The sequence below is a fragment of the Engystomops pustulosus genome, chromosome 4 (assembly GCF_040894005.1).
Source record: "Engystomops pustulosus chromosome 4, aEngPut4.maternal, whole genome shotgun sequence".
Lineage (NCBI taxonomy): Eukaryota > Metazoa > Chordata > Amphibia > Anura > Leptodactylidae > Engystomops > Engystomops pustulosus.
Window position 1 is genome coordinate 190,693,600 of NC_092414.1, and position 26,211 is coordinate 190,719,810.

At 44.9% G+C, this 26,211-nt stretch overlaps 2 protein-coding genes across 5 annotated transcripts in view; one reads left to right on the top strand and one right to left on the bottom strand.

The window, feature by feature from the left end:
* The window catches only part of SLC20A1 (solute carrier family 20 member 1), a 34,448-nt gene extending 27,315 nt beyond the window's left edge, over window positions 1-7,133 (top strand). For all 4 annotated transcript variants that reach the window (XM_072149007.1, XM_072149003.1, XM_072149005.1 and 1 more), the window contains exons 6-11: window positions 2,549-2,668; window positions 2,993-3,262; window positions 4,489-5,053; window positions 5,165-5,350; window positions 5,717-5,801; window positions 6,023-7,133. In XM_072149007.1, coding sequence (XP_072005108.1) covers window positions 2,549-2,668; window positions 2,993-3,262; window positions 4,489-5,053; window positions 5,165-5,350; window positions 5,717-5,801; window positions 6,023-6,184 — 1,388 coding nt within the window. In that variant the 3' untranslated portion in view covers window positions 6,185-7,133. The remainder of the gene's footprint in view (window positions 1-2,548; window positions 2,669-2,992; window positions 3,263-4,488; window positions 5,054-5,164; window positions 5,351-5,716; window positions 5,802-6,022) is intronic.
* Window positions 7,134-16,633: 9,500 nt separating this feature from the next.
* Window positions 16,634-24,623, bottom strand: MRPS24 (mitochondrial ribosomal protein S24). The gene is made up of 4 exons (XM_072144589.1): window positions 24,464-24,623; window positions 21,459-21,539; window positions 19,641-19,752; window positions 16,634-16,992 (listed from the first exon to the last, which is right to left on the bottom strand). Exons 1-4 carry the CDS (start codon window positions 24,545-24,547, stop codon window positions 16,709-16,711), a joined length of 561 nt encoding a protein of 186 aa, XP_072000690.1. The 5' UTR covers window positions 24,548-24,623; the 3' UTR covers window positions 16,634-16,708.
* Between the last annotated feature and the right edge of the window lie 1,588 nt (window positions 24,624-26,211).

Sequence of the window (26,211 nt, forward strand, 5' to 3'; positions counted from 1 at the left end):
TTAAAGGGGATTACCTACTATTCTGCAAATAGAACTTTAAGGGGTTGTCCCAAGATTAGATTAGGGCAAACTATATTGTTCGAGCGGACCCTCACTAGTCTTATGAATTGGGGTCCAATCCCCCATTGGCAGTGGAGTGACAGGTTAAATCTGTGCCCTTCTCTTTTCATTCTTAAAGCTTTTAATGATGGGTAGACATGTCCTACTAACCTGTTCCTGAGGAACTAGTCTCCTCAGCAGGACTTGTATTATAACGCTATACACTGCGATTGTGGCAATATTGAGGTATAAAAATGATGCTAGTCTTGGGCGTTCTGGTTATGTATGAGCGCCTCGTGTTTTATCATAACGGGGGGTGAATAGGAGGTCCACAGTGCAAGGAGGTGACATATGGGACTTGTATCATAACTGGGAGAGTGAATAAATGCTAACACAAGGACTTGCCAGGAGCCCCCCAGACTGATCAACATTATTTTTATAACTCTATATTGCCACAATCGGGGCGTATAGTTATAATAATTCTCGAAGAATCGTTCCTCAGGAACTTTTCAGGACACGTCCATCATTAAACAAATGGGAGGTGTCCTTTAAAAATCTATGTCAATTCTTATTCTATGAATGGACCCTCTCCTCTAATATAATTGAATAATCTTGTATTCCTGTGGGACCTGCTTGATTAAAGACATTTGCTGTCGGTGAATGGAAACTGTTTAATTTCTCCAAAAGCAAGAAATTAATTCAGACCCATTACTCTTCGCTGCTACTATAGGTTTTTCCTGTGTTGTGCATCAACTTATTAGAAAAGTGATGCCCTCGCGGGTCGGATGAGAAAGTCTGAAAATAGTTGTCAAAAACTCAATAGTCTTCAAGCAAACTCCCAGCTCAGACTGGGACTTCCACTGGATGTAAAAGTTTGTTTCCATTCGCTGACTGCTAACATACAAAGTCTATTGGACAATTCAGCTTTACTTGTACAAGATTGGGGAAAGCCCTTTAAAGACCTTTTTGTCCCCCCCCCCCTTGTTGTGCCATTATATAAACTTTATTGATGGGTTTCCGGCAGGGATATTATCGAGACATTTTAAGAACGTGACTTATGTCTTCCTAAAATGGCACCAAACTTTGGATGCTGGTTATATGTGATATAACCTGATCCATTCAGTGGAGCACATGGCCAGCCTTGGCTCTAACCTTTATAATTGAGAGATCCAAGGACCCAGTGCAGGCACACAGCTGAGCACACGTACAAGTCACTCAGCAACTCTACTGACAGCTGCTAAAAGCCTCTGTTGGTTTTAGTTAATAGTCAGTGGAGTCGGCTTCAGTAGTGGAATTTTTTTTCCATTCTGCGAGTGTCAAGTTTCTGCTGCGAGACAAGTGACACTGCTGGGCAGTATTTCATCATCAAATTTGGATCCCAAAAGCGATTTTTGTACACCTGTCTGTCTTATTGCTGAGGTCTTTGCCCTAGCTTTGCAAAAAAAAAAAATTATATATCACAGTAATCCACAACATTAACATGTGAATTATCTATATCTGGTTAGTTACATATTAGTATGGCTTCAAGAGTTAAAAATTTCTCTGAACTAGGTACTACATATTTGGGCATGGGTAACTTGGTCTTAATTGCATTTGCTCAAAAGTCCATTATGGGAGTCTCCCTCCATGGCACTAATTTAAACTGCAAAATGCATTGTAAATGCTACCTGCAGATTTGCAATATGCAAGAATAATCTGACTGTTTTTATTATGGTTGGAGATGGGATGAATTAATGATGACAGATCCCTTTGGGTTGGGTGTTAATGACTGTATAACATGTCACGGCCCACTCCCGCTGCAGCATATTACTACACATGTGAGAAGCGTTAGGCCTCTAGAATTGACTGCTGTCCCATTACTCCTCCTCTGCTTGCAGGTTATGCAACAGTGACTGCAGCAGTTTTCTTGATTAACACTTAACTTTACCAAGTTTTTCACCAAAACTGAAAGTTTTAAGTCCATATAGGTCAATCTGCTTATCTCTGCGGTGCAGGCGGGAGCACCAAGGTGGCAGCAGGTCAATAAGTGTCACAAGACAAGAGTCGGGCACAAAACGTTCTTTGCAAATGTATTCCTTTTACGTTGAAAAGCAAAAGGGATTCTGTGGATGACACATTTTGACATCACACGGGTTCTTGCACATCGCATCCTAATGTTTAAGTAGTGACTTATAAAATGGGTAAATTCCAGGCACAAATCCGTATTGGGAAATCTTGCTTCGGCCTCTACCATGCTATAGTTCAAGGCAGGTGTTCTACGTTCTACTCTTTTGGGTGGGGGGTGTTTACAATCAATTTCCCCAATGGTTGTAAATCAATCTAATTTCCAATAAAGACCTAGATAGGAAGGTTAGTGAAGTATCAACTTAATGTGTAACATCGTGTCATCAGGAGCTCCAGTTGTCTGAAAGAACCTGTGGATTCCAGGGCCTCGGTCTCCTTTTCCATTAGAAAGGCTTTGCTGACATGGACAGCTTTCATGTATCCATTTTTTTCTTTTTTTATTTAGTGCTTGGATTTGACAAGATTCCTCTGTGGGGCATTATTCTGATCTCTGTGGGATGTTCTGTGATCTGCGCCCTGGTTGTGTGGTTCTTCATCTGTCCCAGAATGAAGAAGAAGATAGAACGTAAGTTCTGCCTCATCAACTTGTGTTTGTGAACGGTTTGGACTCTGCCTTATTCCCAGTACTATGGTGAATTGCACTTACAGTATTTAGCTGTAAATGTTGGGTTTTCGTAAGAACCAGGATTAATGGTAAGCTTAATTGCAGACAGCTTTAACTGTTACAGATGCTCATTGTAGCCTAGGACTAAAGTACAGTAAACATCCAGAGGCCCGTCTTATAACTAGGGGGTCATCTGTAAGCCAGGGACTGCATGTAAATTGATTATTGTATATGAAAGCTTAAACTATCCTGTTGCACATCTTCTAATGGGCTTCCACTTCACAGGTGAAATCAAATCCAGTCCATCAGAATCTCCTTTGATGGACAAGAAGAACATGGACCAATGCCACATCCTGAAGTCAGAACCAGACGTGAAATTGCCCATTGAGTGTGGTGTCGGTGTAGAGGCCAAGGTGCCCATTTCAGACATGGTATCTGCACCTTCTCGTGGCGCAGAGGAGCGGACGGTGACCTTCAACATGGGCGACATGGACGATGTTCCTGAGAGGGAGAAGAGTCAGAGCATGGAGACCAACATTGACCAGACGTTAAACGGTAAGCCGACGTAGAAAAGAGAAATTCTGCTTTCACTTTATGGCACAGGGATATCTGCTGTCATAGTGGCCAGTGTCTTGTGGTAAAAGCTCTGTAAGGTGAGACAGACCTGTAGAGATCCATCATCAGGCCAGTCTTTCTCCTCGGTGCACTCCTATGTGTTTTTTTTTTTTTTTTTAAGATTTTTGCCTCCTTAAATGATTAGCCAGGTTCTACCTGTTGTACACTCGCATGAACTTGCTCCGATTTCCAAGATCCACCCACAGCTGCAAGGGCTCTGTTTGTTCTGTGGCTACGTGACAAAAGTTGCGAATTCTGGAACAAGAATTGTATTTCCTTCAGAGGATACATAGTCACGTGTACGCTCCCCTCCCTGTATAACTTCGCCTCATTCTTTATGTAGATCTCTGATTGACACTTTAAAGCTAAAATTGATGACCATTCCCAAGAATGCACAATCCATATCTGGCCTCATGCACACACACATGTAGTTTGGGGTGCGTGCTTTCCATTTTGCCTGCTAGATCACTTCCATATGTATTTCTATGGGCAATTTACATACTGTTGCGGTTTCTCAAGACACAAATTGTAGAGGTCCTATTCCTGCCTTTGTTTGGATCTTAAATGATCTCATCTGAGGTCACTGGCGCGTGAGCAGCAAACAACGGACTTGGTGTGCTTGACGCCTCAGATTTCCAAATGCAAGGGGAAGCAGATGGCTCCGTTTTCTAGTGAATGGAGTCGCTGCTGCTACTGAAATGACTGAGCTGATCTTCATAGTGGTCAGACCAGGTTACTGCAAAATCCTGATCCAATTCCTGTTTTACCCAGTGATCTTTGTGGGTGGTTGGTGTTGGACCCTTCCCAATAGTAACTTTAGCTGCAGCCATTGCTCCACACTTGGACAAGTTGTCACTTTTCCAATTTTTTAAATCCTCTATTAAACCTGACCTGGAGTGCATTGATAGTCATGTCACATTTTTTTTGCCTTTCACCTACTTTCTTCCGTGAAGTCACTTGACATCTTGTTTACTGTTTCCACAAGTGATTTCCACGTGAGGCTCTTATCTCAAAGCTGAATTTCTAGAGGTTGTTTATCTATAAAGTGACACAAAGAATGTGCAACCTATTTAGTCATAGCTTTGGTAATATAGAAATTGCTTCCACCTGCTGGCCAGGGCAATGATTGCAACAGTTAAGCTAAAATCTGGATCTTATTTTCTCAGGAGCCGTTCAGTTGGCAAATGGCAACCATGTACAATTCAATCAGACGGTCAGCAACCAGATGACCTCCAGCGGGCAGTATCAGTATCACACCGTGCACAAAGATTCTGGTCTGTACAAGGATCTTCTGCACAAACTACATCTGGCCAAAGTGGGAGACTGCATGGGAGATTCTGGGGAGAAGCCGCTCCGCCGCAACAACAGCTACACCTCGTACACCATGGCAATCTGCGGAATGCCTCTGGATTCCTTACGGAATAGGGAGGCCGAGGCACGCCCGGAAGAGGCCGAAAAACTAACCTGGCACGAAGCAGATGGGAAGAAGAGGACTCGCATGGATAGCTACACCAGCTATTGTAACGCTGTCGCAGACACAGACCAAAACGTTGGCACCGAAGAGCAGGAAGAAGGCTGCGCAGAAGAAGAGGCTGCCGAGAGGAAAAGCAATAACTCCTCCATAGAAGAATGGCACGAGCAGGACAAGCCCGAGGTGTCACACCTCTTCCAGTTTCTGCAGATCCTTACGGCCTGCTTTGGTTCTTTTGCACATGGTGGAAATGATGTCAGGTTAGTTGGCAAAAATTAAGAATGAGGATGAAAAAATTAAGATGGTTTTTGCATTCTCCCTTTTTGCCTTATGCTGATTGTATTGTATTGTTCTTTAATCTTCTCTTGCAGCAATGCCATTGGTCCTCTGGTTGCTCTTTGGCTGGTTTATGATACTGGTGATGTCACCTCCAAGGCTGCTACCCCTATCTGGCTGCTCCTGTATGGAGGAATTGGTATCTGCACTGGTCTCTGGGTCTGGGGGCGAAGAGTTATCCAGACAATGGGCAAAGATCTGACCCCAATTACCCCCTCAAGGTAAAATATACATTTTAAATATGAATTTTTCTGTGGCCATTCAAACTGAGTATTGTCCAAACTAGCTGTTATGGTAGGAGTTTACAATGGACTGGCAGCTAAGGGATCTGTAGATGTCTAGGTGAGGATGGTCATTATCTCCTAATTTTAATAAATTTTCAGTCACCACTTTCACTGAAAGAGCATTTCACACATGGGAGTACACAAGCTTATTGCATGTATGTCTAAAAGGGATGGATATTAATGTAATTCCACATGGCAGGTGATCTGCTGTTCAACCCAGAAATGTGGGCATATTGCTGCTACACTGGAAGTGATCTATGCAGAACGTTCGATAACGTCTTGTATGTATTTTTTCAATTTCAGTGGCTTCAGCATTGAGCTGGCGTCTGCCCTTACTGTCGTAATCGCTTCAAATGTTGGTCTCCCCATCAGTACGACGCATTGTAAGGTGAGTGGTGATGGCTGAACCCAGACTGTATGTCTAGTTTAGATTGTGTATGACCTCATTATAGACTGCATGCTGTTGCACCCAAATGAACACCCAACATGAGATGTATATAAAACATGATGGATCTATGTAAATATTGCAGTCTATGAAAGTAACTGTAACTAAGTACTCGGATCACAAAATGTATTTATCTAATTGTGGATCTTCTTTCCTCCGCACAGGTCGGGTCTGTTGTATCTGTCGGGTGGCTTCGATCCAGAAAGGCTGTGGACTGGCGTCTCTTCAGAAATATATTCCTGGCCTGGTTCGTCACTGTGCCAATTTCAGGCCTCATCAGCGCTGCCATCATGGCGCTCTTCAAGTATGCAATCCTTAAAGTATGATTGGAAACTGAATCACCCGCTATCTCAGGACCCACAGATCCACTGCACATATCTCATCAGTGCAATGCAACTAGCACCTGGATGCAAGAGTCAGTCCTCTTCATCCTGCCAGTCCCTGCGTGAGGGGCACGAGTAAACACACCTGGAATATGCAATGTGCCCACTCTTGTCAGGGACGGGTGATAATATCTGAGTAGAAAGTGGCTTTAAAACCCAGATTCTCCCCCCTCCTCCCCTTGTGCTGTAAAACTGCTTTAATGCGCTAGAATATTACAAATCAACCCAATCTACCTGTATACACATCCGATCATTCCTCAGTATTAACGTTCTCTGTATATAGACCTGCCTGTATGTCCGCCTTTTATTTTACACTGTAAATGTTTGTATCACACAGCAGGATTTTTTTTTTTTCTCGTATCTTTTTTTTTCTCATACACTGCTTTTTATGGCCCATTCAGATGGTCCTGTTTGGGATTGGAAACTTGGGCACAACCTTCAGCCTCTCCGCAGGTCTACTGTCCTGTACAGAGCATCATGTGGGAACACAAATTTGTGTTTTTTTTCCCAGCCCAAATATGGCCGTCTGAATGGGGCCCTAAGGCTTGCAAATGATTGCATAGCAGCATGGCGGTAGAATGGGTGAGGAGGCTGAGGATTGACCTCTTCAAACCATACCTAGATTTAGAAGACTTTTTTTTTTTTTTTTTTTTTTTTGTAAATGTTGTAAGCCAATCTGGGAAACCATGAATTTTTTTTTAATTATTTTTAAAAGAAGAATTGAATATATCTATTGGGTTGTGCTGTCGATGGGATGTAGGGCAATCGTAGCCCAGATGAAAGTGTACTTCCAGTAACTCAAGACTTGTGACTGCATAGTGTCCATTATCACTGGTTTGTTATCTGCTTTTTGTTACTGAAGTCCAATAAAATAGCACTAATTCAACAACCACATTATGTACAATTGTCGTCATTGCTCCTTGTGTAACCAAAATCTATCTACAGTACCCAGATCCCTAGTGACCTCTGGCACAGTATACATCCAAATTGGGCCTTTGATGGCTGCCATATGTTCTGTGTGATTCTACTACTTTAGCTACTACACCGTGCTGATGTGTTGTATAGCCTGGAGCCCTATCATAAAGTATGCATATTATTATTGGATGGGAACAAAGCGTTGATGCTTATGTATCTCATAAACTCTTTACTGTAAGGGTACATAATGGTTCCTCTCCACCCCCTACATTTCAGATACAGGACAGATTTGTATTCCTTATCCAGGGCAGCATTGACCTAAAACAATGTGGGGGGTTCTTGCAACAAGCCAAAAAAGGTGAGGGGCAGAAGATGTGATGGCAGCCTACGGTTACTCTGGAGATAGATCTCTGAAAATGCACCAGACTTCCACCATTTATCTCCAGTAGAAGTCTGCTACATCTTTACTCAAGTTTTTATATTGTTTGGATTACTTGCAGCCACATTTTTTTTTTAATTTGGTGCATTTGAGCCTCGTCCCGTCACCCAGATCTGTAGGTTGTAAGCCTCCACTTCCAGGCTAAAGGAGAAATGCACAAATTGCCAAGATTGGAGAGAGAGGTTTCTTTTCAAACAAGTCCATTTGCAGACCTACCATTTGATTCATTATGAAGCAAACCTACACCTTGAGAATGCTGAAGCTACAGTGATGCAGGATCATGTCTTGTTTAATCCCTGAACTGAGTGGTTTTTCTGGAAAAACAATTCTAAAATTATGATGAGGCTCTGCCCCTTCTGTGGCTGCACCTGGGCTTTTCCTCTTTTCCTAATTATGCACTGCTCCAGCCTTGTCCTTCCCAGCATAAGCTGAGAATACCTAATCACGGTGTTGTCCCTGACAGGCAGAAGTAAACAATCGCTGCACCATCCCCCCCAGCTGCTGTGTATCCAGCTCCAGTTGAGAAGTCCTCTCTTGACAGTTCAGAAAGCTATGTGTGTAATGTGTTTATGTAGGCAGCCTGTGTGCACCCAGCTTTCCCATGATCCTTAATCTTATAATTTGATTTTTGAGCAATACCACTTGGTTCAGGGATTAAACAAGATATGTGCCAGCATCTTAAGGTAGGTTTGGCTCACAATGCATAAAATCAAACGGTAGGTTTCCTTTAAGGGAACACTTGAGCTAAAAGTATCCATATTATAGTGTCGGATCTGTTGGTGTGTTTAACTCCTTCCCGCACCACAGTGTATATATCCGCTGCTGAGCGCAGTAACTTGGTGCCAGCGCTCTGGATTGGAGCCAAACCGGCATCGCGATACACGGGGTGTCTGCTGTAACGCCTGCAGTCGGAATGGGCTCCGATTACGGGTATTTAACCTGCCTGGGGGTCTTTCCAGAATACATCAGAATTGCAGGATATCATCATGAACAAGCAATCAGATGATAACACATAGAGACGTATAAGACAAAAAAGGTCTAAATTATAACACAAACCCCACATATGGTATCATCACGTCCGTAACGACCCGTAGAATAAAAGTAAATCATTATTGAATCTGCACGATGAACGTTGTGTAAAAAAAAAAAAAAACAGCCAAAATTATAACTATCCTTCATAATTAGCCTGGATTCTATCACTGCAAGAAAAGGTGGATCTTTCTCTGCTGTTGACGAGGCATCATGGGATTGGGAGCAAGAAGAAACAGACTGCTTAATTAGCATAGGGATTGAACTGGGAAAGAAAACCAGGCAAAAACTATTTTTGAAATCCTTTAGCATTTCTCTACCAGATAGATATTAATCTGTCAGGATGTTGTAGACTCCCTTTTAAAGAGAACCCATCATGCAAAATAACCCCCCTAATCTAAATATATTTTCATAAACTGCCATTAGAGAGCATTGCCTCTATCCCTTCACTGTCCCTCTACATGCCTATAAATCTAAGCAATGAGGTCCTAAAGCTGTATGCAAATGACCTGTGAGATGTCCAATGAAGCATTAGCATATTCAAGCTGTCCGGCTTATTCATGAGTGGGAGGTACAGTCACACCCCCGTGCTTGACTGACAGCTGCTCCATGTAATGGCTGCTTCATGTGCTTGCTGGTGGTCACACCCCCTGCAGCCTGTGTGTGTATAGGAGAGATACAACAGCTCCAGGCTGCAGCCATGTTATAGCAGAACATGTCAGATTCATGTGTAGCTGATGTCTGTGTCTCTCACCTGTATATTAGGAGGATGCAGCATGTCAGCAATGCTTTACTATACATTACACACAGGCATGAGCAGGGAGAGGGGAGGGGTAACAGGGGTGACATCACTGCCTCTGACCATGTGACCAGCCTCATTTACATAATAAAGATGATTTTACAATGAATAATGTATGAAATAGCTAGATAAAGCCTGGGCTGGGATCCTTGTGAGCTGCTCCAACAGGTAGTAGTGACAGGACAAGTGACACAGACCTGATGACAGGTGTCCTTTAAGCATTTATAGCTTGCAGCCCTGCTATAACTGCACCTACATTGTAATAGAATAGTATCTGGGGGGCGTGTCCGGATGCTGACTGCACCAGACGCGTGAGAACCCAGCTCCGTCCACCCGGGCTGTTTTAAGCGACGCGGAGCGTCTAATTGAGCGCCTACCGGCCCGTGATGGGGAACCGCCGCCGTGCCCGGACCTTGGGCACCTCTCCAGACCGGTCCGGTGCCTCTGCCTCCCGGACTCTGGATGAATATGTTGTCCGGGAGACACGCGCCGGACCCAAGATGGCGCCGAGTCTCTGGCGCCCTCCACACTGCAGAGCCCGCCCCCAATGCTGGCAGCAGCTCAGCAGCGTCTGGAGGATCAGGGGGGGACACGGACCTTAGCAGCGGCATCGGCAGCCAGAGGAGAGCAGCAGGGGCATAGCCCCGAACAGGTACATCCCCCTACCCAAGGCTCCTCTCCCTCACATGAAGGGAGTCACAAAGGCCAGCAACCTCTCCTGATTGACCTGGCCATTCCACCAGGGCCTGTAGGCCTGCAGCCTAGTCCCAGCCATCAGGCTACAGTATCCACTTCTGTATCATCCCCCTCCCAGGAGCTGCAATATTACCATCCACAGTCTACTCCAGATAAAGGGCCGGGTGAAATGGACTATGCTAATACTCCCCCTATTCTGCACCCCCATTCTGGCCCTGGAGACTGGTCCCCAGAGTCGCATCATTCTTCAATCTCTGGCCGATTACAGCCACCACCCGCGGACTGGTGGTCTCATGTGCATCAGTTACCCACAAAGCAGGATTTCCAGGCGCTGATACTGGAAGTTAAAGATACATGCAGGTCGGCCATAGCGGAAATGCGCCAGGATCTAACTGCAGTGGCTCATAGGGTGGATCAACTAGAAGACGATAACGCAGCCTCCAGGAAAGTAATCAATGCCCTCCATTCCCGCTTTCTAGAGCAATCTGAGAAGCTTCAGGACCTACAAGCGCATGTAGAGGACCTTGATAACCGAGGTCGGAGGAACAACATAAGGATCAGGGGAATTCCGGAAGCCCAGAATGTGGAGAATGTCCCGGCAGTCCTCAATTTGTTATTTTCTGGTCTATTGGGAAGGAATTCTGAAGACCCTGTTCGCATGGATAGAGCACACCGGGCCCTTAGACCGAAACCGGTTACAGGACGTCCCAGGGATATTATCTGCTGTATTACTGATTTTTGTTTAAAGGAGGAGATTATGGCCAAAGCTCGTAACAGGTCTTATATTGATTTTCAGGGTGCCCAAGTTCAGCTTTTTCAGGATCTTTCTTGGGTCACCTTGCAGCGCCGGAGAATCCTGCGACCCCTACTGGAGGCACTTCGTAAAGCTGACATTCCATATAGATGGGGATTCCCTTTCAGTTTGACGGCCCGCAAGGAGGGTAGAACCGTGATTCTACGCTCTCCAGCAGATCTGCATGACTTTTGCATCTCCTTAGATTTGCCGATTCCGGATATCCCAGAATGGAAGTTACCTTCAACAGATCCGCCTCTTTCTCCGTCCTGGCAGCGCAACACGTCTAAGAAACAACGACGACAGTCTTCAGAGCCGCCTAGTGCCTCTTCCTCTTCTGCCCACCTGGGCTTGGCACCGAAGGGACCAAGACGTTAAAGATGACATGCTGTGGAGCCTACTTAGGTCCCGGTGGGGGTGATCGCCTTTACATGAGGGACTTGTTATTTGATGTCTCCAGTATCCTTTCATAAGTTTAAGCTATTGCCCGAGGTGGACGGCCTTGGATTGTTATATCTATAGCGAGTCGGAGGTCGGATGTCCGACACGCTACCCACACTTGGGTTTGTTTACCTCATGTTGTGTTGGTTCCAGATTCAGGGCCTGGACACAGCCTGGGGTATCACCCATTCCTTAGATTCGATGCGGGGAGTCTTTTACCCCGCATGGACCCTGAGGCGAGTATTCAATCATGTTTTCTGTAGGTTTAGAGTTTTTATGTTACTACTATTGTTAAATGTTTATTTTGTTGATGTCACTATAGCGGTACACAATACTTATATGATGTCATCTGAATGTAGGAAACAACCTGGCACCCTCTGCATCATACCCTCAAATATTACTAAGGAACGCACCTGTCTAGTTCGTACACAATGAGAAATGGTAAGACTTCTAACCTTAAATGTTAAGGGATTGAACTCCAACTCTAAGCGCCAGCTGTTGCTGCAGGAGTTAAAATGTCTTAAGCCAGATATAGCATTTCTTCAAGAAACGCACTTTACGGCGTCTGGATCATTTAGATTCGTCAGAAGGGGGTATCCCCATAGTTTTTTGGCCACTGCAGCTACGAAGAAGGCGGGAGTAGCGATATTAATAGCCCGCTCCTGCCCTTTCCAGGTACTGGAATCTTATTCGGATCCGGAGGGAAGGTTTCTTATCCTGAGGGGGACTCTTGGAGGCCGTCAGCTTGTTCTATGCAATGTTTACTCTCCAAACTCCGGCCAACTAGGGTTCTTGTCGAAGGTTTTGACCAGATTTGTTAAACATAGACCAACGCCTCTATTGGTAGGGGGAGATTTTAATGTAGCATTCTCTGAAACGCGGGATCGCATGTCAATCCATGGCACCCCCCCATCACAACAGCAATCTAAACTTTCATTGGGTTTCAGAAAACTTATACGTAAACACGACCTTTTTGACCTGTGGCGAGTCGACAATCCTACGGCTCGGGGATACTCTTTCTATTCCCCTCCTCATAAGACACATACGCGTATAGATTACTTCTTTGGGGATATCTCAGTGCTTCGCACTTTAAAATGTGCTGACATAGGTCTAATCTCCTGGTCAGATCATGCCCCAGTCATGGTCGAGTTGTTGTTTATAAACCCTCCCCCTCGTCCCCTCCACTGGAGACTTAATGAAACTCTGCTAACCCACAATATTACAAAAGAGGCACTGCGCACCTCGCTACTTCAATATTTTTCGGATAACTCCCCGTCGGCCCCCTCACTACCCATACTATGGGAAGCACATAAAGTAGTGTACTGTGGTTATGCCATATCCCAGGCCGCCTATAAAAAAAAAGCGGTTAAAGCGGCGCGTCTACAATGCGTGCGGGACCTTAAAGATCTTGAAAGTAAACTGGTTGCTCGCCCATCGCTTATGATTCTACAAAAGGTATTAGCCACTCGGGCCCAACTGAGGGAAATAGACCTGGCAGGGGCGGAAAAACTATTACGTTACTCTCGTCAGCGTTTTTACGAGTACGGTAATAGAACACACACATTGTTAGCTCATCAACTCCAAGATAGGACAACGGCGAATAACCCACATAGCCTCAGGGATAATGCGGGGACGACCCATTATAACCCTGATAAAATAGCACAAATTTTTGAAACATACTATCGCGACCTCTACAACCTCTCTGCACGCTCTCCTCAGACTCCGCGGATCCATGGGATGACTGTATATCTTAGCGAATGTAGTCTTCCTAAATTGTCTTCCTCCGCGATAGACGCTCTGAACCAGGATATCTCAGAGGATGAGATACGCGAGGTTATAAAAGAACTCCCAAATAGGAAATCCCCGGGTCCGGACGGTTTGCCGTACATGTACTTTAAAACATATGAGGATATATTGACCCCCTATATGGTAAAGCTCTTTAACGCCTTTATGACTGGTACTCCAATCCCTGAGGCTATGCTGCGGTCCTTTATAACTGTAATCCCAAAACCTGGAAAGGATCCCCTAGATTGCACTAGTTACCGCCCCATATCTTTATTAAACTCTGATTTGAAAATTTTCACCAAAATATTGGCCAATAGATTAGGAGACTGGTTGCCGCAGATAATTCATAAAGATCAGGTAGGATTTGTGCGTTACAGGCAGGCAGGGGATAACACTCGACGGCTTGCCGATTTGCTGGAGGTGGTTAGGAGGACGGATGGGAGTGCTCTACTTCTAAGTTTGGACGCAGAAAAGGCGTTTGATCGCCTAGACTGGGGATTTATGATGGCAACTCTGAACCGCTTTGGCATGTGTGGCCCATTTCTGCAGGCTTTACATGGGCTTTACTCTACTCCCAGTGCTGCAATTCGGCTCCCCCACGCCAACTCCATGTTTTTTGCTATTCGTAATGGGACCAGGCAGGGGTGTCCACTCTCCCCCCTCCTATATGCACTGAGTATCGAACCATTGGCGGCGTATATACGATCATCGGTAGATGTGACAGGAATACAAGTAAGGGACAAACAATTTAAGATCTCACTTTTTGCCGACGATGTCCTGGTCACACTCACAAACCCCATGGTCAGTCTCCCGAATCTTCACAAATTAATTGACATATATAGCAAATTTTCTGGATATAAAATCAATGGCCATAAGACTGAGGCCCTCCCCATTAATATCCCCCCGATCGAGCTGACTGCTCTAAGGAGCTCCTTTAGGTATACATGGCAGACGGACTCATTAAAATACTTAGGAGTACGGATAACTCAAACCTACAAGTCCTTGTATACGGCAAATTTCCCACCGCTGATTAAGGACATTCAAGACCTCTTAGATAAATGGCAGCCTCTACATATATCGCTGCTGGGGCGAATTGCAGCTATTAAGATGTCTATTTTACCCAAATTATTGTATCTCTTTGAGACTCTCCCGGTACAAGTACCGATGGCAGTACTGGGTAAACTGCAGTCAATATGTCTGAAATTTGTATGGGGGGGCAAGAGTCATAGGATCTCTAAATCGGTGCTGACAGCGGGGACTACTAGTGGGGGCCTAGCCCTACCTGATTTTAAGCTGTACTATTTAGCAACACATTTACGTCATATTACCTCTTGGTCTACAATGAATGCATACAACAGATGGACCGAAATTGAGAAGCTATGGCTGGCCCCGCAGCATCCAGCGTCTTTGATATGGGGCCCCTCGTCCATAGGCCCGGTAACGGCGTTGCTAGGCCCTATGCAGTTTACCCGGGACATTTGGTACAAATGTAGGGTGCGTTTTCAGTTGGCCTCTATGCAGTCATTGCTCACCCCAATACTTTTTACACCACACCTTCCGGATAGTCTCACCAGCTGCTATAGGCCATGGGTACAGGCGGGCACATTTCAAATTAGGGCCCTTCTAGACCCATTGACACGTAGGCTACTTCCGCTACAGGAGCTGGTAGAAAGGCATCCCTGCTTAGCAGGGGCTGAGTTTACTTACTATCAAATTAAACATTTTATATCTACTACACTAAGGACTGAAACCCCCCCCAGACCTACACCGTTTGAAATGCTTTGCTCGCAGGGTCCTTCCTCTAAGGGTCTAATCTCCAGCTTATATTCTATTCTTAATACACGATCGACTATATCTCACCTGTACATGAGTAGGTGGGAATCATGGTTGGGTAAGAGCCTCACTCCGGAACAATGGCAGATGGTGTGGGCAAGAGCACATAAATCATCCATTTGCACTTTGTATAAAGAAAATCAACTTAAAATTCTATTAAACTGGTACCGGACGCCTGAACTTTTACACAAATTCTACCCTTCGTTTCCTAATATATGCTGGAGATGTGGTGGCCCCGACGCTTCACTATTCCACATTTTTTGGAGTTGTCCGGCCCTGCTTCACTTTTGGCTGGAGGTTAGATCCCTTGTTGAGGGGGTTCTTGCAGTACAAGTCCCACTGGACCCTGAGGTATACGTACTTAACCTATATCCTAGCTCTCTCAGAGGTCCGGGTGCCAGGTTGTTTCTGCATATCTTAACAGCGGCGAAGTGTTTGATAGCTTTGAACTGGAGACGTTCAGTTCCTCCATCCTTGCTAGCATTATACGCTCGTCTCAGGGATCTTAGATCCATGGAATATATTACCGCAATGCTTCACCAAACTAGTGATAAGTTTGAGAAGACCTGGACTCAATGGGACAACTATAGTGCTAGATTGGTTTCCTGATGTTTTCATATATGATTGAGCTGCTATTGATGTTGTCATATTTTTTCCTGTGTGTATTTCATGTTATTAGTGACGATTGTTTTTTTTTTTTTTTTTCTTTGTATTCTGCTATGGCAGGTACCCATACTGATTTCTATATGTTTATTTGTTATAAATATTCTTTAATAAAATAAAAATAAAGAGTGGGAAAAAAAAAAAAGAATAGTATCTGGAACGCACATCTACACGTGTCACAATGAGGCACATTTACACTGCATTTTCGTTGGGTTTCCCGACTTTTTCCGTGTTGCGCATGCGATTGGATTGTGGCGCATCGGCGCCGGCTTTCATGCGACACAAATTGAGGGGTGTGGCTGTCGGCCAACCCGACTGATTCGGACTAAGCACGGGATTTAACATAAATTGTGTCGCAAGACAATGCACTTACATGCACCAGGAAGAAGGTGAACCTCGGCGGGGAAGCGACACATGCAGGAAATTGGACACACAATCTTAATGAATCGCGGCAGACCCGAATCCTCGTCGGACAACGCACCTCAGGGATCGTGACAGGACAGGTAAGTAAATATTCCCTAATGTCTTGGGAATAAAGACATGAGACTCTTGGTTACATTGTGAGCAAATTGCATAAACCCCCTAACCACTTTTTGGTGACCTCGTTGTAGTGGGTCCCTACGCTGTTGAGTTCAGCATCACATGCTATCCACTATCTCCACAACCCAGTGCTATAAGGGACCGAGACCCCATGGCCCTGAGTCCACACCACAGAAACGACGGTCACCATGTGAAGAGGTCCTGAATGCTCACTATTCCATGTGGTATCAGAAACTAGCGGAGAGCTGTACTTGTGCTAAGTAGGAAATGACTGGTTTTAGGTGTGATACACTGTAATTATGTACTTTATGTCCTGTTGTACGTATTAAACCCTTGCTATTCAGCTAAAGAAAAGACGTCAGCAAGAGTCTATACAATACAGGTAAGTCCCAGGTCTGTACAAGCACCTCCCTCCCCCCCCAATAGGTGCCAGACAACTATACATGAATGTTCTTCACCTCTAGTTTATACACAATTTTATTATACGAGACCACTAGGAGAGAAGAGACAGAAGTGCAGAGGAGTCCATTGTGATTAGAGATATTTATAAATGACTTTCTCCTCCAGCGTCTGCAGTTCCAGCTTCACAGGACATTTGTACAGGTAGGAGAGCAGCTCCTCTGTGTAGCCGGTCAGGAAGTAGTACTTCTGCGGAGGTAACCTGCGGAGCAGTATGGCGCAGATCACTATCAGGTTGGCGCGACGTTTGATCACCACCTCATTGGCCAGGCAGCCATGGAACGTGCCGTACATAAACCTGCGGATGTAGATGTCTTCTATGGTGCGCTCTGCAGCCCCTTCTTCACTGTCTAGGTTACCTGGAGGAGGGCGAGACAATGCACGCATAATAACTATACTTACTGTACATACAGATCTCACCACTGCCACTTACATCAGTAATTACTAATATCCTTACACGTCAGTGATCAGTACACCAGTATGGAATCAAGGGGGAAATTCCCTTTATTCTAGTCGCCCTCGAAAGACAAATGCAAGAGAGGACAGGATAATGTGGAGAATCTCCATGGGTAATTGTTTCTGGAATCAATCATCAGTTCTTCACTGAACACAGTGAGGATCTGTCTCAATGTTTAAGAGCTTTTGGACCGAAAGCCCACTCTGCAGTGTCCACATACAGCCACCTATGTACTTCAATGGGTAAAGCATCAGTCCTCTAAAATGTCTGAGGTCTGCCTACAAGTCTTAAAGGGGTATTCCAGGAACATGACCGTCTGATACAAAAACCCAGGATGCTATAAAGAAATGAATACAACAATACTCAATGTCATTGGTCACAGAACGGGGCTTAAGTAGTTTAATTTTATTAATTACAAAATTTTATGGCCTCTCTAAAGTAAGTGGGGTTATCACCAAGATGGCCGCCACTGCAAACTACAAGTCCCATAATCCTTTAGTTCTCCTCCTCCTCCCACTGCTCCTAGTGATGATGTAACAGACTGTCCTGCACATTACCGCACTGAGATGACGTCCTACCACAACACTGGCCGTACTGGATGCAGTGCAACCAACTCACTACAGCCAAACGTAGTGGTGATCACATGACCTGCCCAGGCAGGTGCAGGACATGTGATGTGGACATGTGACCAGCGGCCATCTTCTGTCCTGTTTCTTCTCCGCACGGAGGAAATCAATGGACTGATTAAAGGGCCGGTAGCATTGTAATTCTTCATTACAGTCTGTCACCAGCATATTTCTGCTAAGGAGAGCAAACTTTAAAATAAAAACTAATTACATATTAGCTTATATTTTGAGGACCCATTTGTATATGGATTATGCTGATTCCTGGAATACCCCTTTAAGAGCCAAACAGGTTATATAATGCATACCCAGCAGTACCTCGTGCTAGGGGGACGAACCAGTACATGCGGCTATGGCATCCCATGCATTTCTTCACCTATAGTCACTTCATCAGTGGTCAGTGCTATACTGTGTAAACATTCCAAATATACCCCAAGAGGGCTGCGTCCCCCCACAGTATAGCACTGAACCCTGAAGGACATAGAAGGCTGTATGTGGCCACATTTATAATCTTTCTCTGTGCTACAGTCATTGCTGTTCTCTAATGATCATCATCACAAAATAAAGTTTTTATGTTGATGTACTTTAGTAACTCAGTAAAACACTAGTTCTAGTGACACGGTGACCCCTTTATAAAGATCCATCAAATGTGTATTAATGGACATTACTTGGGTGAAAATATCAAGTGATCAACCATTGTTCTCTCATTTTAATCTCCAGTGTATGTGTTAGTAGCAGCAGGATTGCAGACCCTCACACTGCTGTGCTCTGCACTGACCTACTACACAGCCCCTCCCTAGTAATCACTGCAGCAGGCTTCTGCTTGAATACTACAGCAGACACTCAGAGCATGCTGAATGTGTTTGCGTGGGTTTCCTCCGGTTTCCTCCCACACTCCAAAACATACTGGTAGGTTGATTAGATTGTGAGCCCCATTGGGGACAGGGACTGATTTGGCAAAATTCTGTGCAGAGCTGCATAATCTGTGTGCGCTATATAAATAACAGATTTATTATTATTGCAGAGAACTAAGAACACAGCAGTGTGAGGACAATACACATAAGCTTGGAATATAAATCCATTCTTTAGACTCCTGCTGCTACCTAAGGCCGGGCCAAACTGCAGATAGTGTTAGGCCCGTTCCACACTTCCAAGTGTGATGCGCTGAACTAGCATCACACTCTGGATTGCCCGGCCCGAACGCTGCAAACCAGAACAGAACTGACATGCTGAGCTCAGTTCCGGTTTGCAGCGTTCAGACCGGGAGATGTAAAAGTTCATCGCATCACACTCGCAAGTGTGGAACGGACCTAACGCTATCTGCAGTTTGGCCCGGTCAGATTCCTTCCAGTACTTACTAGGGCTCGGTTACATCCATATTATGGGCGGATAGGTCATGTGATTGTTGAGGCCACGGCCGTATAGACAGGATGTCTGGCTGATTTACTGTAAACTACACAACGATTACATCAGTGTCTATGAAATTGCTCCTGGGAGCCAATAACAATTGGTCTGTTTAGGTAAAATTAGAAATGCTCGGTGTGTGGTGTAACTGGTTTCTCCATATCAATATTATGTAAGGCAGCAATGTGGCCACAAGGTGGCGCTATGATGAGTCTACACAACAGGTTCTGCAGCAGCAACAACCCCTGGAGTCTGCTCTTCAGGGTCACAGCTATTACACAGGATCCTATGACATGAATACATAAGTTACCCCTAGCACTATAACCAATGGCAACTGCCCCCTCTGGTGTCTACAACAGGGACTGCAGCCTCTTTCATAACCATCACTGCAGCGAAAGTCAATGAAGAGTTCCCCATCTTTCAAGAATCTTCCACCTTCCTGGAATACAGCGGCCCAGTATATACCAGGAATCCTCGTCCTGGATGTGCACAGTACATGATACAGGTGAAAAAATAGTCTTACTTGTGTGCTGAGAGAGCCAGCCTTTCCTATGTGCGATGTAATGAGGGGGATGAGCCTCTTCATACGTCACCGGCTTGTCTCCTTTACCCACACGTACACGAGCCGCACGGTTCTGGAAGAGAGAAAATAAATAAAATGGTTGTTTTACAGATGATCATTGCTGCTGCATTGTTGTTATGGTGCCCCCTACTGTCCTTTTAAAGGAAATCTACCATCAAAATCCATCATGATAAACCAGGGGCATTACTCATAGATCCAGGCACCGGGACTGTGGTAATCTTCTTATATTTGTTATCCATGGCCTCCTTCCTGCTAAAATCAACTCAGAGAAGGGCTTTGAGGGGCGTTACTAGAGCCCCTCGGTGCTTTATCTTCACAGGCTGTTACAATGAGCAGAGCATGTATTACCCAACCCCCTGGACTTTCTCTCCTCCCTATCCTATACATATGGTATTACTGTATGTGTATTTATGTCAGATTTGCAGGTTTCTTTTAACTATACAGCACAGAAAGGGTTAATAAAAGTTCACCAGTAGGATATATGAAAACCAAAATTGTGCTATTAAAAACTACATTTGCCCCCCCCCCCAAAAAAAAACAAAAAAAACAAACAAACAAACAAAGAACCCATACAGCAGGGGATAAAGATTGTTTTAGAGACCAAATGGGGCAATTTTATGGCCACGGATGGACAGGAGAACAGACCACAAAGAACTGCCATAAAAGAGAGACAAAATAGAAAAGTAGCACAAGGCTTGAAACATAAAAGACCACCCTATGGAACGCGTTCAGTCCATGGTATCCGGCCTGAGTGCTGGCCCATGGACCAAGCACAGTACAGGACTCAGGACATCATAGTGATAAAAGATACAAATCCCCCAAACATCAATCATCATCACAGGTTTTGGCGCTGCTGTTCCACACACAGCAGATCACAGTTTGGTGCAGAGCTTTGTGGATGAGGGTTATTATTTTAAACTGTTTTCGGAAAGAGACAAGCAACCAGTGCAGTGACACGAGGTATTCGTGTAGCGGTTGGTCTGAAAGACGAGCCTGGCTGCTGCAGTAAGAATAGATTGGAGAGGAGAGAGTTTAGCGAGTGGAAGACCGATTAGTAGGGAGTTACAGAAGTCTAGACGAGAGTGAATAAGTGCAACAATTAGCATTTTAGAGGTTTCACTTGTCAGAAATGAGCAAGAGATTCAATATACAGTGCAAAGGAGAGGTCAGAGTCCAGCAGAACCCCAAAGATAGCGGCCTGCTGCCTCAGTGCTATAGTGATCCCACAGACCGAGATGGAGAGGTCAGGGTTGGGTCAGGTAGTAGATGGTGGAAAGACAAGATCAGTCTTAGGCTACATTCACACTAACGTATGGAGGACGTATATACGGCCGATATACGTCCTCCATATATGTCAATGGGCACACGTGCGGCACCGTACCGCTCCGTACCCGGAAAAAGATAGGACCTGTCCTATCTTTTGCCATAATACGGCGCCGTGCGGCATTACTTCCTATGGAGAGGGGCGGGGGTGAGCTGCGCTCACCTCCCCCTCCTCTCCCCGTACACTGCCGTTGCCCGCTACGGTACGGGCGGGCAACGGCAGTGTGAATATAGCCTTAGACAGATTCAGTGACGGACTGAGCGCGGTCGTGTATCTTTTATTGACTTTCATTTCTTGATATACAAAGAAAAATCTAATGATTATACTTTTTCTGTTTTACAGCATTTTTTCAGGGTGACATTTTTTTCCCCCAGCTTTTTATAAAATGTCACAGCAGTGTAAAGACATAGAGGCGCTATAACGTCTGTACTCACCTTCAAACAAATGGAAGTGGTCTGAATACCGCGCATCGGACAATGGCGGGGGAGGGAGGCGTCTAGTCCTCTGAGCAAAACCTAAGAATAAAACAGGGTGAACATTCACAAGTGAAGGAGTCCTAGCCGGGCATTTTATTATTCTCAGAAAATTCCTTTGATCCTACTGATTAGACAAGGACCATGTACAATACTCCAGCAACTGCAACAGTGTAGCACAGTGATGGCAAACCTTTTTGACACCGAGTGCCAAAACTACAACAAAAAGCCACATGTTTCGCAATGTGACACTTTAAGCAGTAACTTTTTACCCCCTGCTGTGTCACAGGTTTAAATTGTATAGCCACCTGAGGACACCAATACAGTAGAAAGAAGGAGAAGAAGTTTGGATTATCATTGTAACTTCCTTCTAGGGTGCTAGGCTGGGACTGCAAGAGGCCTTGGGTCCTGTCTGGCAGAGTCGGTGGTGGGGTAATTGTGCGGGTGCCTATATAGAGGGCTCCGAGTGGCACCTCTGGCACCCGTGCCATAGGTTCGCCACCCCTGGTGTAGCAGATCTCTGTACAAAATGTCAGAATGAAGAGGAGGGAAACAGCGCCCTCTCTGCCTGTGTGTCGTTCGCACAATTACCACCAATCTACCACCAAAATCCATCATGATAAACTAGGACACTTACTCATAGATATAGGCACTGGGACTGTGGTAATCTTCTTATACAGGCGGTCCCCTACTTAAGGACATCCGACTTACAGACAACCCCTAGTTAAAGACGGACCCCTCTGCCCACTGTGACCTCTGGTGAAGCTCTCTGGATGCTTTACTATAGTCCCAGAATGTAATAATCAGCTGTAAAATGTCTGTAATGAAGCTTTATTGATAATCCTCGGTCCAATTACAGAAAAAAAAAATTTAAACTCCAATTGTCACTGGGGCAAAATTTTTTTTGTCTGGATCTACCAAAAAAATCTATAAAATATACTGTTTCGACTTCCATACAAATTCAACTTAAGAACAAACCTACGGAACCTATCTTGTATGTAAACCGGGGACTGCCTGCATTTGTTATTCATGGCCTCCTTCCTTCTAAAATCAACTTTCATAATTATGCTAATGAGCCTGAAGTGCTTTGGGGGATGTTACCAAAGCTACACAGGCTCTTACACTGTACATGAGAACTTCCCCCTGCCCTGGGTGCAGAAACTTCATCTGCTGCGTCAGGAACAGGGAGGGGGGGGGGGGGAGTGCTGATGGAGCCGAAGATTCAGTGTAACAGCCTGTGAAGCTACAGCAAGGGACTCTGGTTACACCACCCCAGGAGCCCTTTGGTCTCATTTGCATTTATTTTAAACTTTATATTGTATTGTATTCTTTATACTGTAGTCCAGTACGATCCCACTGATCAATTGTATCAGTGTCCTGATGACACCAATTAAGTAGAAAGAACGTGGAGAAATTTAGAGGATCATTTAGCTTATTGTGTCATTGGTTCCCCTGGACAGGAAGAATTGGAGCCTGGAGCAAAAGCTGCAGGGGTAATCCAGCTCTGTCCACATCTTCTTGCTCCTCCAGTAAGGACATCTCCTATTAGTTCACTACTAAGCAGTTCCTGAAGAACTATTCTTCTCAGGACTTCTTTTATTATAACTCTATACGCCGGTTATGCACATCATTTTTATGTGAAATGTGTAAATGTGAAATCTCACTGTTTACCTATTAAAAATATATATATCCCAAAGTCAAATATGACTCTTCTCATCTGATTTTCACATGAGATGAGTCAAGTTTAATGGTTGCAGGGGTATGGTCAGTTCACAAACACCTATCTTCTGTTCTATAGAACCCAGAAACATACTACTGGTGTCATATTAAAGATAAGGATTGCTCCATTCAGATCACATCAGGCTTATGGCTTTGTGATCTATAGAACTAGAGGTATAGGCAGTTAAAGCCATAGCTGAAAATACAAGTTACAGATAAAGATCCAGTTAAACATTTTTTACTGCTTGTTTTTTCAGTTCTGGAGCTTAGAATCATAATCTGATATGAAAGATGAGATCTGTATCTTTAATATGACACAAAAACATGTTTCTTCCTTTAGCCACTTAACTTGACTCATTGCATGTGAAAAGGAGTTGAAAAGAGTCATATTTTTATAGGCAAATTTTTAGGTCTAGCGACTTCTTTGCTAGGACGACAAGGGCTCTGAGTGCCACCTTTGTCATAGACTGTAAGCTCGTGTCACCCCCTCATCCTCATAGACTGTAAGCTCTTGTGTCACCCCCTCATCCTCATAGACTGTAAGCTCTTGTGTCACCCCCTCATCCTCATAGACTGTAAGCTCTTGTGTCACCCCCTCATCCTCATAGACTGTAAGCTCTTGTGTCACCCCCTCATCCTCATAGACTGTAAGCTCTTGTGTCACCCCCTCATCCTCATAGACTGTAAGCTCTTGTGTCACCCCCTCATCCTCATAGACTGTAAGCTCTTGTGTCACCCCCTCATCCTCATAGACTGTAAGCTCTTGTGTCACCCCCTCATCCTCATAGACTGTAAGCTCTTGTGTCACCCCCTCATCCTCATAGACTGTAAGCTCTTGTGTCACCCCCTCATCCTCATAGACTGTAAGCTCTTGTGTCACCCCCTCATCCTCATAGACTGTAAGCTCTTGTGTCACCCCCTCATCCTCATAGACTGTAAGCTCTTGTGTCACCCCCTCATCCTCATAGTCTGTAAGCTCTTGTGTCACCCCCTCATCCTCATAGACTGTAAGCTCTTGTGTGAATTGTAATAAGAACCCCTGTGTGCGGCACAGCGACCCCCATGGAGGACGTTACTATGGTGTCACTGCCAGTGTTATGGGGTCAGGCATGGAATAGTCTAGACACAATTCATACACATGGGAACATCTGATAGATAATACGTCTATGCAGAAAGCAGGCTGCCCACACTGCACCTCTAAGAGACAAAACCGCCTCCCCCCGCAGTGACCCTCATGTCCGCGTTACCTGCAGCCGGCCCCCCGCACTACACATGGGCGCCGCCATCTTCGGAATGTACCACAGTGCTGTCCATAGGAGGAGCGGAAACATACGACCTTGTCACTGGCTGATAAACAGCGACATCCAGAGGACAGAGGGAGGAAGCGCGTCTAGTAACGGCAGCGTGACGCAGCATGTGCGCTACTGGCTGACACATTGCACCGAATACACTGCAGTTATTATCTGCTCAAAATGTTTTCTGTATGATATTTGCGCTGCTTATAGAAAAGATTATAACTCAGAGCACAGAACTGAATGTTTATGTGGTGGGGAGGGTATAGTACACTCACTTGACATTGGTTATGTTTCTGAAAGATGTGTAGGCGATGACCCTGGGTCTAATCCCAAGAGGGTGTAAAAGTGCTTCCCCTTGTAAAGAGGCTAATGTTAGTAAGAATAGCTCTAGGGAGAGATCACCTACTGATCACCTAACGATAATAATAATAATTATTTATATAGCACCTACAGATTACGCAGCACTGCACAAAGCATGGCAAATTGCTCCGTGTCCCCATGGGGCTCACAATCAAATCATCCTACCAGTATGTTTTTGGAGTGTGGGAGAAAACCGGAGGACCCGGAGGAAACTCACGCAAACACGGATCTGCTGAAAACTGATTTGGGCTACTGTCAGGTTGTAATTTGTTGCCAGATTCTATCTCTCTGAGACCAGGGCCGGCGCCAGCACTGGGCGTGCCTGGGCCCAGAACTGCTGGGGGGCCCCACATAAGGCTGTACATAAGGAATCCATGGGAATCAGGGGGTCTTTATCTAATGAATTCATAGGAGTGAGGGGGCTGTATATCAAATAACCATGAGGGGGCCGTTTGGGATGATAAATTAGGGAATATTTTAAGGAAAAGGAAACTGTTTTAGATTAAGAATTTTTAATGCCGCCACGTGAGTTCACTGCAAAGGGACCCACGGAGGCTCTGTTACCCAGGGGCCTACTGAGACCTGGAGACGACCCTGTCTGAGACTATTTTGAGAATAAAGAAATAGCATCTACCATACGTCCAGGTTGGGATGGTTACATAATATCAGCTATAATTCTATGGTATAAAGTTATCCTCCCGCTCTTACATATATACGCACAGTTAAAGGGGTTGTCCCACTAAATAAAATTCTCAAATCTCCATCCCCTAGTGATGTTAACACAATAAAGATCATTTAAACCTGTTACTTTACAATGTTACACAGTGTTATTGCTATTTTAGCACCGATCACTCCCCAGGCCGGTCAGTGTAAGATTCCAGGGTGTGGGTGGGCCTCTCTAAGCAGATACATTACTGTATTATCCATCTAGTTTTGTGGGGTGACAGTGTGGTTACATTAACAGGGTAAATACACTTTGTGACATTGTACTAACACACTAACACATAGAAAAAGAGATGAGACAGATCAGAGATGAGATGTTTATTACATAGAGGCTGACACACTTTTACACTGTTACACTATCAGCTCTGCTACATCTCACAGATATGTGCATGCCTCCCCCTTCCCCCGGATCAATTATCTCCTTGTAGTTTGTAGCTCGCAACCTCTCCCTCTGCTCACGATCTCCTAGCACAGTGGTGGCGAACCTATGGCACGTGTGCCAGAGGTGGCACTCGGAGCAATCTCTGTGGGCACCCAAGCCATCACCCCTGCACAGAGTTTCCAGACAGGACTTAAAGCTTCCTCCTGCAGTCCCTGGCCATACAGGATGTGCTGTG

Coding starts and splice junctions, on each gene's coding strand:
- MRPS24 (XM_072144589.1), bottom strand. CDS start 24,547: ATGTTTCCGCTCCTCCTATGGACAGCACTGTGGTACATTCCGAAGATG. Junction 21,540..24,463: donor GTGCGGGGGGCCGGCTGCAG/GTAACGCGGACA, acceptor TTTTATTCTTAG/GTTTTGCTCAGAGGACTAGA. Junction 19,753..21,458: donor CCACTTCCATTTGTTTGAAG/GTGAGTACAGAC, acceptor TCTCTCTTCCAG/AACCGTGCGGCTCGTGTACG.